General features: G+C 39.7%; 1 protein-coding gene across 5 annotated transcripts in view; it reads right to left on the bottom strand.

The window, feature by feature from the left end:
• MYO3A (myosin IIIA) overlaps positions 1–12,062 on the bottom strand; it is a 117,146-nt gene extending 105,084 nt beyond the window's left edge. The window contains exons 1-2 of one of the 5 annotated variants that reach the window (XM_068171856.1): positions 11,967–12,062; positions 1,064–1,246 (exon numbers count right to left, since the gene is read on the bottom strand). In XM_068171856.1, the coding sequence (XP_068027957.1) occupies positions 1,064–1,231 (168 nt within the window). In that variant the 5' untranslated portion in view covers positions 1,232–1,246; positions 11,967–12,062. Of the gene's footprint in view, positions 1–1,063; positions 1,247–5,399; positions 5,783–9,522; positions 9,787–11,966 lie in introns of those variants that run through there. The other 4 variants (XM_068171889.1, XM_068171898.1, XM_068171851.1 and 1 more) reach the window with 4 other exon arrangements.
• Between the last annotated feature and the right edge of the window lie 4,199 nt (positions 12,063–16,261).

The raw sequence follows: 16,261 nt of genomic DNA, 5'->3' as shown, positions 1-16,261 counted from the left end.
AATAAAAAGCAGATCAGCAAGAAACACAGCATAGATAATGGAAGATACTATGTTTTCACCAATATATTTCATAGAATTTCAGTTTATGGGATCATAATCTGACACTGTGTGATATGCAGAGGTAGAAGAGCCCTGTGTGGCTGTGCAGCTCCAGACCTGTAGGGTCCACACAGCATAGCATGCTCACCTATTCCTGCCTAGAGGTCATGCCATGGAAGCACACACCTCATAAACCTATACTGGGAGTGCAGAAGAAGAACTTAAAAGGGCCTCCAAAACAGGAACAGCTGCCTTCCCATGTTTTGTTCTCAAGAAAAGTCCCAAGCCACGTGCAGCACCACTGAAGTCAGTGGGGTGTGCCTGTACAAATCAAGACAAGTGTTCTTCCTTACTCTCTGAGCATTAATCTGCCACCCAACAAATGTCAGTTATTGAGAACAAAACCGTGCTCTACAACTTCGTAATTCCACCTTCCAGTTGCCTGGTGCTTTGTGTGTAGAGCTAATCCCTTTGCATTTTCCATTTGAAAAGATGGATTCCTCTGTGAGACCTACATATTTTGGCACATTCTGAAAACACTGAATGAACAATAACAATAAAGTATGCTAATTTATTTTTGAAGTATCACTCCTAGCATGTAACTCAGCTACAAGTGTGTACTCAGATGCTTGAAGGTACAGCTTAAGTACTTAGAAGTACATAACTTCCTTACTGGCCAGCTGTCAAAAACTTAAAAAAAGGAAAGGGAACAACAGCAAAAATAGAATAAGCTAGGACTCTTACTATTGAAAAGGAGAACAATCGGCTCTGCTTCCAAAAACAAGAGAGAAGGCGTAACAAACTACAAGCAACAAAGTTTAGGTATATTTCTGACTTTTACCATAAGCAACCACTTCCAAGATCACTTATGTTAAGAAAAATGCATTGATAACTAGCCTGATACATAGCAGGCTGAAATAGTTTATTTCACAGTCACTTCCAATACAAATTATCTACAAAGATTAAGAGAAAAAAAAAAAGACGACATAAGCTCACAATTAACCAAGTAATTTAAGTAACTTACATGAACAGGATCCAAAATTTTGACTGCTGCTTTGCTGCCATTTTTCTTATTTAACACCTTGAAAACTTTTCCATAAGTTCCTTTGCCAATAGTCTCAATTATTTCCCAGGTATCTGAAGGATCAGGAAAGCTATCAAATATTATTGTTTTCCCAGACAACGGAAGCATCTCAAATGATGGCTCCTAGGATAAAGAGATGTCAGTGTTCACTCAGTATTCAATGGTTAATAGCAATTCGCTTCCTAGAAATGGGAAGAGAAACACATTCCAGCTTCAAACACTAGAAATGTTTTTGCATATAGTGTGCATGCACAGATAGCACAATGAATAAGAATTGTTGCATTTTAATTTCCCTTAATTTGATATCATGTTGACTACACAATATCAAATGAAGGTATGTGCAGTATACACAGTATCAAATGAAGGGAAATTCAAATGATAATTTTAACCAAAATCAAGTTTGAGTGAAGCCAGTTTCCCATGCTTTTCAATGAATATATATTCTAACTCCCAGATCTTTGGAGGGACAGGGGAATGAGAGTCAAGTTCATAAAATTCCAAAGGATTTAGGTCCATAACCAAGAATCAAGCAAGAAGTGGAAAGAAACCCACAAAAAAACAACTTAAATAGTAGCATTAGATTAATTCAAATTCTTACAGCAAACAATCATTTTACAAGCCTACTCTTAAGGATTTGGATTATGGCATAGATCTCAAAAGGCCAAGCAGATCAAAGTGACAGATCTTTTCACAATGCTATGGTCTTCTGACAGTCAAGCACTCTCAGTCATGGAAAACGTGCTTACCAATGTACATCCTTTAACAACTGGTTTACATACTGTGAAGGAAACACCTTTTACAATAATTGAATTGCATCCATCACTGACCACGATAGTCACCCTGGTCTATGATGGATACAATTCACCAGGAAACCTGCAGCAGTCTGTTGTGTACTTAGTACTGCAGCCAGTACTGGCCCAGCTCCTTGATTCCAAATACTGTGGGAATGAAATGACCCAGTTTTACCTGATACAATGAAATCCCCCTTAACACTATTCCACGTTAAGGTCAAAGTAAAGATCAAGATCCGGAAACATACAGCTGTAATAAGTATAATCTCAGGTTTCCATTCCAGATTCAAAATTTGCTTCTTTCTCCTGTCCCACAGGATTCACAAAGACTCACCTCAGGACACTGACTATAGTCTCTTCCTAAGGCATGACCTTATGTCTAATCTTTATCCATGCTTTGGGAGTTTCACCACATTCAGGTAAAGCCACTTTTTCCCTCAAAAAAGAACATAAATGAGTCACAACTTTATTTTTCTTTGCCTTTAAAGTAGTGCTCAAATACAGTAATTCTGTTGGCGTTTTTTAATCACTTCATGCATAAATTTTAATCACTTCATGCTTTGTAATTAGCTTCTGCACTCTGCTGTAATTAGGGTACTACACAAAACAATAACTAAATTTGGGATGATAAAGGGATGAGGATTCATAATCTCAAACCCTTGCTTTGAGGGTTTCAATAATGACAGCATTTCAAAAATTCTCCATCTAAGCTTTAGTTTTTTTAATTGAGGCTAACTATTTTTTTAAGATCTTACTGGATACTACTAAACCTGTTACGAGTGATTTTTTTTTATAAGAGGAAGAAAAGTAAAAAGGTATCAATAGTTGCCTTTATAAGAACTGAGGCATCCAAACCATATTGAAGTCTGTCTACATACAGGCTATTTTCTAAAGAATATGTAATTATCCAAACCATATTGAAGTCTGTCTACATACAGGCTATTTTCTAAAGAATATGTAATTTTCCATCGAAATCTAGAGCCTCCTGTGTCTCACATTACAAAAAAAAAAAAAAAAAAAAAAAAAAAAAAACCAACCAAAAAAAACCAAACAAACCAAAACACAGGAGCTTCTGTGACCCGGGCAGTAGGAGATATGCAGTGCTGAAGAAAGGAAGATTCAATTCCTCCCTTTTGAAGATGAGCACTTCTGACACAGGAACTCAAAGAACAGCTTCACATATTTAGACTGTGCCATAGCCAAGCTGGGAACTCTGATACCTTGAATCTTCAAATAAGCAAAGGACCACCCTGTTGCAGGGATATTTTAAACTAAGTAGAACACTCCAAGAAGCAACATTCCAACCTCCTGTTTCAGACAGCCTCCCAGGCTTCATTAACTCACTATACATTGACAGAATGAAGCTGAAATTCATTGACTCCCAGTATCAATTGCTTATTTGTCTGCAGAGGCTGGTACAATGAGAACTGTTAAAGGGCTAAGGAAACATGATCCTGCAGGTGCTATTTGGCTACCAGAGAAAAAGCGCTAGAGAAATTGCCATGTGCTTTTGTTTTCTTTTGAAAATCACAACAGTTGCACATCATCTAGTCTTAAGAAAAGTCACCACATACTTAAAAATATGCATTTAGTAGCTGTCATATTTAGTTCAATAATTTAAGAGTGCTATTCCAGAAAAAAATTACTCACCCTAGTTCTTTTGATTTAAAGCTTCAAAATGATAACTTGAAAGAATTATTATGAATACCATGTTTCCTCACTTTCACCAAGTTTAAGAGTAAGTCCCTGCAGATAAATTGTTTATTTTTCACTTATATTATTGAAAATATATTAAATAGAATTATTTCAAGTGTTCTATTCTGGATGATGGATAATGTTTTATTACATCTCAGTGAAGTTGTCAAAGCTGATAATGATTTAACCTCATATTTCAGCAATAAATTGGACTGCTCCTGGAATATGTCTGGATGCGTGACCAAGTGGATAATTTATCATACCCTTCACCATTAAAAAATTACTTAAAAGACACCACAATTTATAACTTGATCCAAATCTCTAAGCTGGGAATGTACCCTTGAATCGCTAGGAAAAAAAAAGAACTTTTAAAAATACTTCTGGTGTGTTCAATGCGACAGTTCACTCAGCTTCTGCTCAGATTTTGGCTAACCTGCTGGTAAGGCCTGATGGATGCTGGGCACAGTGCCAGTAAGACAAAGCAAGAGCACCAAGTAGGCAGACCTGAAAGAGCTCAAGAGCCATTATGAGCATTACGTACCATTATCACTGGCAAATCTCTGTCTCCTGTCATCTTTCCCGTTGCAGTTTCCCCAGAATCTGCTCACTTATAAAAAATGGTATAGACCAAACCTCCAAGCCAGAAGGTATAAAATATCAGCTTACCCAAAAAGCTTTAGAAGCAAATCCAACAGGATTTGCTTCTAAGGACTGCTGAGGCCTTCCTGCTACTTGGTGTGATAAAGGGAACACTTGTACCATGAGAGAGGAGAAGGGATAATAGGTAGGTTTTATTTAAAAAAATAATTTATTTAAAAAAAATAAAAACGTCAGGTAGGTTTTATTTTTTGCTTTGCATGGAGGTGTGCCAATTAAGAGTTATAGGTTATAAATTATGAAACCTTATGGCTTGAATGGTGCATAAATGAATTAACGTGATAGACTGACCTAGGCAAAAGGGGATTGAGCCCCTCTTTGTCACGTTAGTTATAGTTCTTAATGAGTTTGTGAAACAAAGTTTAAATCACAGAGTACATTGTCCTGTAAGTTTGAGAGAGCCAAACAGACAGAAACAGCAATTAAATTCAGGACATTCAAGACAAGGAAAAAATAGATTTGGAGTTCCAACAAAACAAGGTTTGGGGTTTGGTTTTTTTTTTTTTTTTTTTTTTTTTTTTGTTGGTTGGTGTGGTTTTTTTTTTTTATCTGAGACAGGGATTTTGGTGCCAGTTATAAGAACAAACTGGGTGAGAATTCTTATGAGCCATTCCTATATGCTTTTTTGCTTCACCTCAAACATATGCACCCTATACAGTGGACTTCAGGCCAAATATTAGAGATACCCAGAGATGCCCTGTTCAGCAGCTCTGCTGACAGACCACTGCATTCTCCATCATTTTCAGTATCTAGTCAGTTTGGAGAGGGAAGGGGAAGCCTGCTGAAGAGTATAGTATATCTCCTCTGGACTATCTCATTGCTGCCAAGGCAACTCAGTGAAGTACATTTATCACACCCAAAGCTTCAGACACAAACCAATTGCCCTGTGGAGGGCTTTTCAGTCAAGGCCACAGAGCACTAGAGTCAACACAGTCACATGGGAATAAGCAATTGGTTTTGCTTCTGCTAGCTGGGTTGAAATGGAGCAATGAGCCTAAATTTCACATAGAATATTATATATTGATTCAATATTTTCACCATTGTTTCATACCACCTATCTGTGCAACTTTCTAATAAACATTCCCCCCAACAGTTTCTGAATAGACCTTCATCTCAGCTGGATGAAAACATACCCATTTCCTCCATAAAGAGCTAATAAAATGAGAGCTCCTTGCCTCATGTCACTCATCGTCCTCCACACAGAGAGCCTACAGGATTAGCAAAGCAGACATCTATTCACATTTAACTACAATGAATGCAGCCTTTAAGTTCCCATCAGCATCTTGTCTCCTGGCTACCACAACTTTCTGGTCTTGAAAACTGGAACCAGGACCTCATTGGTTCAGTTCAAAACACACCTACTGAGGCAGTCCTCTGGTTTATTTGTCCCCATCCCTCTCTCCTTCACATTCTAAACATTCCTTATGTTTAACCAGACAGCTCTTGCACACATTCTACCCTGAAATGTGCCAGACATCTTCCTGTATGTCAGGACTGGCAGATGTCAGGTGCCATGAACACTGGCACACGGCATATCAGGCCTGTTACTTCTCTGAAGGTGACACAATGCATTCCTTCAGATTGTGAAACTTCAACCTCTTGCCTAATGGATGCCAGAAAAAGTAATCACCCTAACAAAACCAAAACAAACAAAAATAGACAGCTTGTTACATCAAATAAAAATCTCCATCTCACCTTATTTTTTCACCCCCTTTATTGCTTTATTCAATATCTAATTTGGAAGTTCTTTAGTCTGGCACTAATCACAAGACACAGTAGGGCCTTCTAATACTTAATGCAGTGGCACAATCAAATCCCAAACCACATTTCTTCTTATTTCATGAGTTATGCCACACTGACAAGTACTTAATAGGAAAGTTAAAGCCTGCCACATGGAATTTTCAAAACAAGCCAAAAAGCATGAAGCTACAATATGCCCTTCATCGTACTGGCACCTAGCAATTTCTGGATAAATAATTTGATTATTCAACTAAGAGCATGGACTGCAGCTTATATTCTTAGCTAGAACTATAATAACTCATTTATATAGTATATTATCTTAGCCATCATTCAATGAGTAATGTTTGCTCTGGAAATTTAAATATAACTCCCATTCAATTCTGGGGAAATATTTGGCCTCTGATTTCAATGGTGATGCAACCTATATCTGAATGGGAACTATACTCAAATCTAAGCTCAGTGTGAGCAGATTATCTAGTTTGGCCATTAGTTAAAGACAAATGTTTGGAGGTTTGCAGGTTTTGTTGTTTTGGTTTTTTTTGGGTTTTTTTTACTTAATTTTCCAAAAGCTGAATGTGCTTAGCATTATAATTTCACTCTAAAACAACAACAGATCTGCATAATTACATAATTTTTGTACTCTCCATATGTCTAGACAAATTATCCTTTTCAATTGCACATCAATTTGCTTACTACTTTCTACTCTATATATTCCCCATTGCTTTCAATTGTCCTTCCTGTCTGCAAGAAACCTTCCAGTGGGAAAAAAGGCCTCTTTAGTCCCAGATATGGTAGATGAATAAAATTCAACAACCTTCTCTAACAGTCAGTCCATGCCTTTTGCTGTTGTGTGCTTACACCAGTAAGAAAGACACAAAACATCAATTTAGGTAGGCTTCACCTAAGCTGATGTGTAGACTACACCTATTGGAACCTAAGTTAGATGCTTTAATTCCATTTCAATCAAAGAAATAAAAATTTGATTCTCCTCACCTGGTTAGCATTTATCTGCATAAGACAGCTCAGTCTCCAGACACTGTTGATTCTACTGGCTAAGTTCCATTGCCTAAAACAGGAGCCCCGTTACACTGCTTCAGATGCAGACATGTTAAGTTAAATTAATTCTATCTACTTAAATGCTGGAAATAAAGAATTTTAGCTTGGCAACTGACAAAATGAGTATCAGCTCCATACTAAAGACAGGAAAACTGCAAGCATCTCATCACCTGAAAGCTGTCAGGCGACTTGGATGTTGTCTGATGATGCACAAACAAGGCAAGCACCATGCAATGACATTGCCAAGCAAACTTTGAATCCAGCAACCAAACCCTAAATTAATGTAAATGCAGGAATAAATGGTTATGTAAAGCATTTGGAGGCAAGGAGTGGTATTCAATTTAGGCAATATATCTCCTGGGCACAATTCAAAGTACATACATCAGTTTCAGGGCTGTTCATGGAAGAAACTGATCGGCTTTTGAGGACACTTTTTAATGTTTACTCTCTGGAAGGCTGGGTAACTGCTTCTTCTGTTTCTAAAAACACTTTTTTCTTTGGTGACTGTTATCCAGTGACAACTTTCCCAACAAAGCAAGACAGCTTTCAGAGACATTTGATGCCTCTGGACTCCTCGACCTTTGTAAAACTTCTACATGCAGTAGAGAAGCAGTACTGTGTGGTATCAGTACCTGATCTCTTGCTATTGATAAATGCATATTGGGTGTCCACACTGACATTTCATCTGCGGATTATTATTCAGCTGATCTTGACATTTTGACTTGCTGCAGACTGAACTGGCCAGCCCTGCTCATGGCAGGCTCCAGCTCCTTGCTCTCTGAATGTTCTCAGAGAGCACAGATGCAAGGGATCTGCTTCAGTGCTAGGTTCCACCTTGGCTTCCATCCATTCCCTGCCATGCCCCACAACAGTGAAAGTCACACTGCATGCTGAGGTTTACAGCTCTAAGGCAACTCCATTGGAAGAGGGGATTTTTAAGCAACAGGTTTAAGAATCAGCGAGGGCTGTAAGCATTCAATCTATTCTCGTGCAAAGGGGCTACCCGCTAGATTGCAATCCTTCAGAGTTTAAAACTTGATACAAGTACAGAAACCAAACCTTTCTAAAAGCCAATCTTTATTTAAAGAAAGAGGGTATGAAAAGAAAAAGGAAACAAAACACTAAATTTAATTACTGTTGTCAATTTGAAAAGCTCTGATGTTTTTAAAACAAATGATAACTTAAAATTTTTATGGCAATTATCATTCAACAATATTTTTGCAGGGGCATTACAATAATGAAGAAGATTAAAAATGGAAGGGGGAATTGTCAAATTGTATTTTGACTTTGTGCCACCAGAAGTAATGAACTGACATTAGCAATCCATGAACTGAATTATACCCAGCTAATTTTGTGGCTCCCAGAAGAGAGGCACTGCAAATGATGAGGATAATTTTTCACTGACTAAACACTACATCAATATATTAGCAAATAACCGGGTTTTCAAAGCTAAAGCATCACTTAATTTTCCTATTTTAACACAGTAAAACTTCATAAAGCCACAAAAACCAATATGGCGCGACCTCACTCACTCCGTATTTATCAGAACTTCTAACGACAGAAAAGTGGCAACTCAAAATTAATTAAGCTGCTGTATCAATGACCTTTATAAGGGCTTGAAATTAAGGCGATACAGTAACCTAATAGCAAGATAAGGAAGGCACTGCAGACAACAAGCAAACTTGCTAGCACTTAGCATTAGCCAACAAGAAGTTACGCGGTGTGAGTGTACAGTGGGCACGGCAGGACTGCACGTGTCCAGCCGAGGCCACGGTCACGCCGCAGCCGCGCGTGTCCCTCGGGCGGGCGGCGCTTGGCGCTGCCCCGGGAGCGCCCGGCTGTGTCACCGCGGGCACCACGCGCGCCAGGCATCTCTCATCTCTCACGACTACTCTGCACGCGTTTCTTATCCAGAAACTCGCTCACACGGGGGAGGGGGAAAAAACAAACAAAAAACAAAAAACAAAAAAAAACAAACAAAGAAACCCAAAAAAAAAAAAAAAAAACACCAAAAAAACCCCACCAATATCCAAAACAGAAAACAGAGGGGAGAGAAAATAAAAAAAAAAAAAAAAAAAAAAAGAGGGAGGGAGGGAAAAAAAAAAAAAAGAAAAAGTGGAAACAAGCAGGATTCAGCCGAACGAGAGCCAGCAAGAGCCAATCCGCACGTGCCCCGGCGCCCGGAGCTCCCGGCTCCGAGCAGCCCCTGTCCGCTCCGCCGCTGCCCGGCGCGCCCGTCCCGGCAGGAGCGGGGCTGCGGCGGGAGGCACCGGCCCGGCCCGGCCCGGCCCGGCCCGCACCACCCCCCGGGGGCCGGGCCACCATCCCGCGGGGGCCGCCCCGAAGCCCCTCGGCGAGGCGTGGTCGCCGGGCAGCGCAGCTTCGCGGAGAGCCCCGTCTCAGGCACCGGCGCCGGGACTCGCTCTAGTGCCCTGCCTGTCGCTCCCGGCCGGGGATTACCCGCAGCGAAACCTCCGGTCCCCGCCGAGCCAGCCCCGCCGAGGGGGCAGGGGCCGCGCCACCTCCGGCCACCGTGCCTCAGCTTCGCCCTCCTCCTCCTCCTCCTGCGGACGGCCCCGGCCCGGCTGCGGTCCCGCCTCGGGGTCAGCGGCGGATGAGCGCTTTGCCCCGCTAATCCCCCGCAGGCGCCGGCAAAGCCGGAGGGCTCGGCCCGCCCCGGGCAGGGCGCGGCGGGGGCGCCGGGGCGGCCCAGGCTCCCTCCCGGCGGGAGCGGCGGCCGCTGAGGGGCAGCCGGGCCGGCCGCGGCCACTGGGGATCCCGGGCCGGCCGCCTCCAGAGCCGCGCCACGGCCCCCGCACCCTGATCCGCCCCGCGGGGATTACACGGCGCCGGGCGGCCGCCGAGCCCCAGCGAGGCTGCCGGCCTGGCACGGGAGAGCTGCGGCTCGTGTCCTTGGGGTTACATCCATGGCTGCGCTGCCCTGGGGAAACCTAATGGACATACCCGGCCCTCTAAAAGTAATTCACATCTGGTGCATGCCCCGAGCTCGCGTTAGTACCTGTTGCAAAGAGGTGACTGCACCGCAACAGCACAACATAAGTGTAATAATATAATAGCAGGGTGAAGTTGCAAGACAAAGTACTCAAAGGTTGGAAATGGATGAATTTTAGAAGTACAGCTGCTATACCCCGTGATGGGTATTCATAGCTCTTCTAGAAAGAGCTTGCATGCACCCACGACCTGGAACAAGGAGCTGAGAAGTGTTTAGACACAATCATGGGAACCAGAAAAGACAGTAACATCAGTGATTAACTGATATGTTCCTTTCCACTTCTAGCAATGCTGTCTTAAAACCACAGCTGCCCACCTCACCTAACTCTCGCTGTGCGCCGAAGTTACTATCCCTTAGCTCTGAAGACCTAAAATTCTCTATGCGAACTCCGTCAAAGGGGCCTCAAAGGCAAAGCCCCGTAATAGGGGTCAGATAAACCACTTGAAGTATTGAACACATTATGTCTCCTGCATTAATTAATTTTTCAGGTGAACTGTGAAACTCCAAAAAACTCTTATCTTTTTCACTTAGGTAATCCTGAACAATACAAAAGTAATGGCAGCCTGTTGCTGCAGAAAGGGTCCTAGTTTAAACCAGTTAAAGACCAATGTCCAAGGCCTATAGAGCTAGGTACTGTTGAAACAAACAGGGAATTTATGCCATTGGGGAATCTGTGTGTCAAATGGACACTGACGGTGCTGGAAAATTTAGTCATGAAATGATTATGTGGCAGTCAGTGTCATGCAGCCTAGCCACATTCCTCCTTTGCCTTTATTTTCATTCCTTCATGTTCTTTTTCCATCTCAACCTGCCTTGGCTGTTGCCCCTCATTTTCCCAAAAAATTACTGCTTTGCTTTTATCTAGAAAACGTTTCAGATGAGATTTCAAGGTTCTAGAGTAAATATGGGTATATGCTTTCTCTGCCCCAAAATAAATTTGAAAAATTTAAGGACAAATATTATGTATTGACAATATCCAGATATACATATTAAAAGATAAGTGAAGTGTGATCATCTCCAGCTGTACCTGGTATGAGGTTAAATTTGCTTGATGCCACAAGACAGCATCTATACTACACTCTATTTTTAACAGATTGTGATTAGATTAGTTTCAGACTTTTACCTTGCCTTTGAACGTGGTTTTTACCTTCATTAGAAGCATTGTGGGTGCAAGTCTGAAAACTATTTTTAAATTACAATGTGACAAATATGAAAGCAGTATGAACAGACAGCCTTTCAAAGCATCTTCAACATTAGATCACATTAGGGAGTTGCTTTTAGAACGTCTTACTCTTTGTTATTAAAATGTAATGGACCCAAAACACACATAATAGACCTCTTTTACTCCATTTTACTCCATTTTTGGAGTAAAAGACTCCTCTTTTACTCTTTTACTCCAGAGCTGCATTCTTAGAAGAACTACATTCTTAGAAGCTTCTAATAACAAAAAGGAATAGAGAGGTGGGAAAGATGCCCTTGTGATTAAGGCACTAAATTAAGGCTATAATTTACTTAAAATAATATTTTCTATATTGTGAAAGATAATGCTACATCCAAATAAAGTCAGGATGCAGATAGGCAGGACACAGTGGACCCTCCCTACAAAAGGAGGTCCTTGGCTGCTGGGCTCCAAATCCTGGGCAGAGTTCAGCCATAGAAAGTTTGTGGGACCTAAGACATATGTTCCTGCTTTTCATCTATTTTTCTCTTTATAATTGATCTTTTAATAGTATTCTACTCAAGAGGAGTTGTTTTGATGGCTAATAAGGTACGTATGCAAATAACAAGTGATACACAGAAAGATCAGGAGGTATATAAATGATAACTACAGAAAATAAACAAGCATGCTTAACTAGTAGAAGACCAACACTATAAGAGACAAAGAACTTACCTCTCTGGGGAAGTGCTTTTTGACCTCTCTGGCTGCTTAACCGAGCACAGCCTGTAGCAAATATAAGGAACTCCTCCCCTTTGGTGTTTATTACAGAGAAGCAGTACTTCCTGCAACACCTGAGTAAATATCCTCTAGGAAAACCACCACAGAGTTTGTCTACATTTAGCTCAGTATTCTTTTGATAATAAATGCCATCTACCATAATGAATTATCAAGGATGTCCAAAAGCTTAAGTTATTTATTTGAATGCCTAGTTTTCTCTAAAGCAACCCTGAGCTTTGCCAGATATTTTCTTTAGTTGATCGAAAGAGCTCCATAACCCCTTTTGAAGGTCTTAGATGTGTGATCCTTGTAATCACATTTAAGGGGCTGGTTAGCTCAGGAGATTGTTAATAGGATACAAAACCTTTAACATCCAACCCAGATCATTGCAGATGGAAATCTGTGACTGTTCAACAGCTTTTTCATGTCCCATGACCTAACTTAGTTCCTAAAGGAGAAATGTTTGTATTCCTTCAAATTTACAGAATGTGCTTTTCAGACTTTTTAAACTGCACATATAATACGGAATATTTGACAAATAGGAAAATAATTTAAAAGCTCAATGGTAACTAAAGAATCTGATTAAATCTGCAATCAAAAGAATTTTGGAATTTTCTACTCCAAAACTGTCTCCACAGTCTCAACAAGCCCATAAGCACAGAAATTGCCGGAAAGTAAGAGTGGTTTAGGAAGCTGACAGTTCTTCATTAAAATGTGCCTCTTCAGGTCCCTGTCATTAGACCCAGGAGCTGCGCATCTAGCACAGAAGTATTACCTTTGAATGGTGATAGCCTAACTCATGCTTATTGATTCATACCCCGTAAGGAAAAAATATTACAAGTAAAATGTGCAAGGCATTGTACTGAAAATTTGCAGCTGTTTCTATTTCACTGCGTTTGAGATAGCAAAGTTTTAGGGTTTTGCAGCTGTTGTTTTCGATCTAAGAAACTCCTAAGTTAGACACAGTTTGAACTCATGTCTCAAATTCAATTTTTTAAAAAGGCTCTTAGTGTTTATTCAAACAAAATACTGGGAAAAGATGCATTGGAAAATTTGAGATATAAAACCTTCTACAGTTCTAAAAAATTGCAGTAGATAAGCTCAAGGACCAAGTGATAACTGCAGAGAACTATGCTGCAAAATGTGTCCTGGCCTCTACTTACTTAGTACCCTTATCCTTTTCTTGGAACCCACTGATCACTAAAATAACATTAAAGGATTTTGCTTATGTGCAGTGATGTCAACAAGTAAGAAGGTGTTGGGACATCTGAGGATTGCTGCTTTCTGCATACCTGGGGGTAATGGAAAGTACCAGTCTTGAAAATGTGCAGGTAAAGATCTGGGGTTGTGGTACTGCCCTTTCCAAGTGTGCATAACATATCCCTCAGTCATTAAGCTGACTTAAAAATTGTGGGATTAAAAATCTAAACAAAGCAATAAACTGCACCAGTTACATGGTAATACTGGTCACATGGGTCATCTTGTTAGTCATCTTATTGCTACAGCAGTTCCCAAACTAACTGCTTAGAGATTTCAGGTTTGGTTCTTTATATGTTTTTGCAACATTTTTTTTAATCAGTTGTATGGAGGGTCTCCCTTGTATCCTGGAGTAGCGGTGCCTGTCTTATGAGGTGTTATGTGCATTTCTTCACAGTTGTCATTCTTCCCAGCCCTTGAAAGTTGAGGTGATCAGCAGTCTGACATTAAGTAAAATACCTATTAAACAAATACCACTATTGGCACTACTAAATACAAGTGTACTTTGGTATATAAATAGGACTGTGAACTAGTGAAGTATAAGCAGCATCAGGGTATTGATAACTGAAGCAGCTGAAATTATTTTTGATATGTGCATCTAATTAGCATCTAGCATTCATCAGTCTTCAATTTGCATTCCAGGTCCTACTATTTAATCATTTTTTAATGGGTCAAATAGAGTTCTTTTCATAGCAGGTGATAAAAGAAGACTCAGTGTTGAACAAGTGTATTTTTTTTTCTGCCTCTGAAGGGGTCACAGTGCACAAATGGAAGTGTTAGCCAGCAATGATAGATGTCATTTTCTACAAATGAGATGGAGAGACAGTTTTGCTTGTTTGGTAGCCAGAGCACACATATTTCTGTACAGGCACTAAAGACATTATGGTTTATCTAACATCAACTTCTCTCAAGACTGTATCAGTTCCAATAGTCACAAGGCACCATATCCTTAATCTGTGGATTAACAGGATGTTGAGGTTACCATTTGGAAAAATTATACTACTAATCCTCATAATATGTAAGGAACTGTAAAATGTAATTTAGGTATTCAGCAATAAGATGGAAAAGAATGGTAACCTAAGAAATTTTATGAGCTTTATTTGGCTATACCTTCTTTTAAATAACATTTTTTAAAGCAACTACCTTGATTTTGAATGGAAATTACTTGTGAGGTTTGCAAATTTGAGGCTCAAAATACTATTCTTGGACAATTTGAAGTTTGGAATATCACATAATGTTCAATACTTCCAATGGATAAACAGAATGTGTCCAACATTCTTTCTTTTACACATCTTTTCCCCCTGTTTCAGACATACCAGTAGCTTGCTGTCAGTCTATTCCTTCCCTTGGAGCCAGAGGTAACAATCACATTGCCAGACTTCATACACTTCACAAATACATGCTTCATTAATCCCAAACAGTTGCAAAAAATAAATAAAACCTAGAAAATTCTTTTTCTTTCAAGCAAAAGAAAGGACAGACACAAAAAGAGAATGACAACATAATCTGAGAATAACCTGGAAAGCTTGTTCTGGAGTTTTCTCCATTATTCTATCTATACTGTTTTGAGTTCCTCAGCCTCCTAATCCAGAGGCATGCCATAAATGTGTTTTATAAACAGTTTCCTATTTGTGAGCCTGCCATTAATCTCTGAAGATGTTCCAAAGATAGCCCTTGGAGGATTTGGATTTGTCTTCTTTTTGTTTTTAATCCAGTTAGGGAGTATAGCAAACAGTGACACAAACAGGATTACATTTGGAAGGGTTCTGTTCCTGGTTATGTGAGTGGCACACAGACATGCTGAGCTCTGCTTTCCTTCTCTGCAGCTTGTTGTCTTCCCAGCTGCTCCTCCTCTTCTTTTATGGTTGATTGTAAATACATTTGGAAAAAAAACGTATTTGTTTTGAAAAAAAATCAGGTTAAAAAAAAAAAAGAAATAAAGGAGGAGGAGGGAAGCTGTGTGCCATCCTGATTTTAAACTTATCTGTCTTTGTTACCACACTTATGTCCCAGTGCTCTAATGTTCGCTGGATGTGCATTTCCAACACTATTCTCCTGAATGATGTGACAGCCTTGTAATCTCCTCTAGTAGCAGGAGCAGACCCAAAGGTCCTCTGCTCCCACAGAGTACTTTCAACTGTGGTGATAGTTTTTAGAAGCAAATTGTCATTAGGATTTTGTAGCTAACAAACACTTTTTGAAATAAAAACATGGATTTTTAAACACTGAGGGGTGAGTTAAGACACTGAAATGAAATACAGAAGGTACCAGTATATTGTCCATTTCAGATTACCTTCAAGTCAAGGTAAAGATTTTAAAACAAAGAAAAGCTGTTAAAGCATCAATAATTCTGTGTTCCTGGAAGTAATAATTGCATATTGATTATGGCAGCTGGTGTGCTAAATGGTCCCAATTGCTCTATCTATGATCATCTCTCTCCATTATTTGTAACTCCTTCAATTTCTGCCATTCGCTGCAAACTGTATCAGAAAATAATTTTGCTTCCCAGCTATTGTCAGGAATAAAATTCTTTAGGGGACAGATTGATACAGACTTCAATTAAAAACATGCCTGGTTTTGAAACATACATGTAGCCAGATTCAAGACTGTCAAATGGTGATGGACTGACTTTATAGATTCTTTGGACTAATAGAAGATATCTAGAGTGACTGGCTTTGGTATATAATGTAAGTTGTTAGTGGTAGTGAGAGTTCACATTTCAGAAGACGCCTGATAATATATTCTGTCAAAAACACTCATAAGATAATCAAGATAAACTTAATAACCTCTCATGTTTTTCTGACTAGAGGCCTAGTTTTTAAATATACCTTATCTGTACTATGTTATGGTTTTCATTAAAATAAAAAAGTCATAGAATGTGTTTTATAGGAAGTTCACATATAATTTCTACATTAGGTAGTATTGATTTTGCTGCTGTACACTTATACCTCAGATGGTATCTGACATGATTCAGTATGAATTGTAAGTCACAA

Source organism: Anomalospiza imberbis, chromosome 1 (assembly GCF_031753505.1).
Source record: "Anomalospiza imberbis isolate Cuckoo-Finch-1a 21T00152 chromosome 1, ASM3175350v1, whole genome shotgun sequence".
NCBI classification, from domain to species: domain Eukaryota; kingdom Metazoa; phylum Chordata; class Aves; order Passeriformes; family Viduidae; genus Anomalospiza; species Anomalospiza imberbis.
The sequence above is the reverse complement of the archived record's forward strand: the minus strand, read 5'-3'. Positions and strand labels throughout refer to the sequence as shown.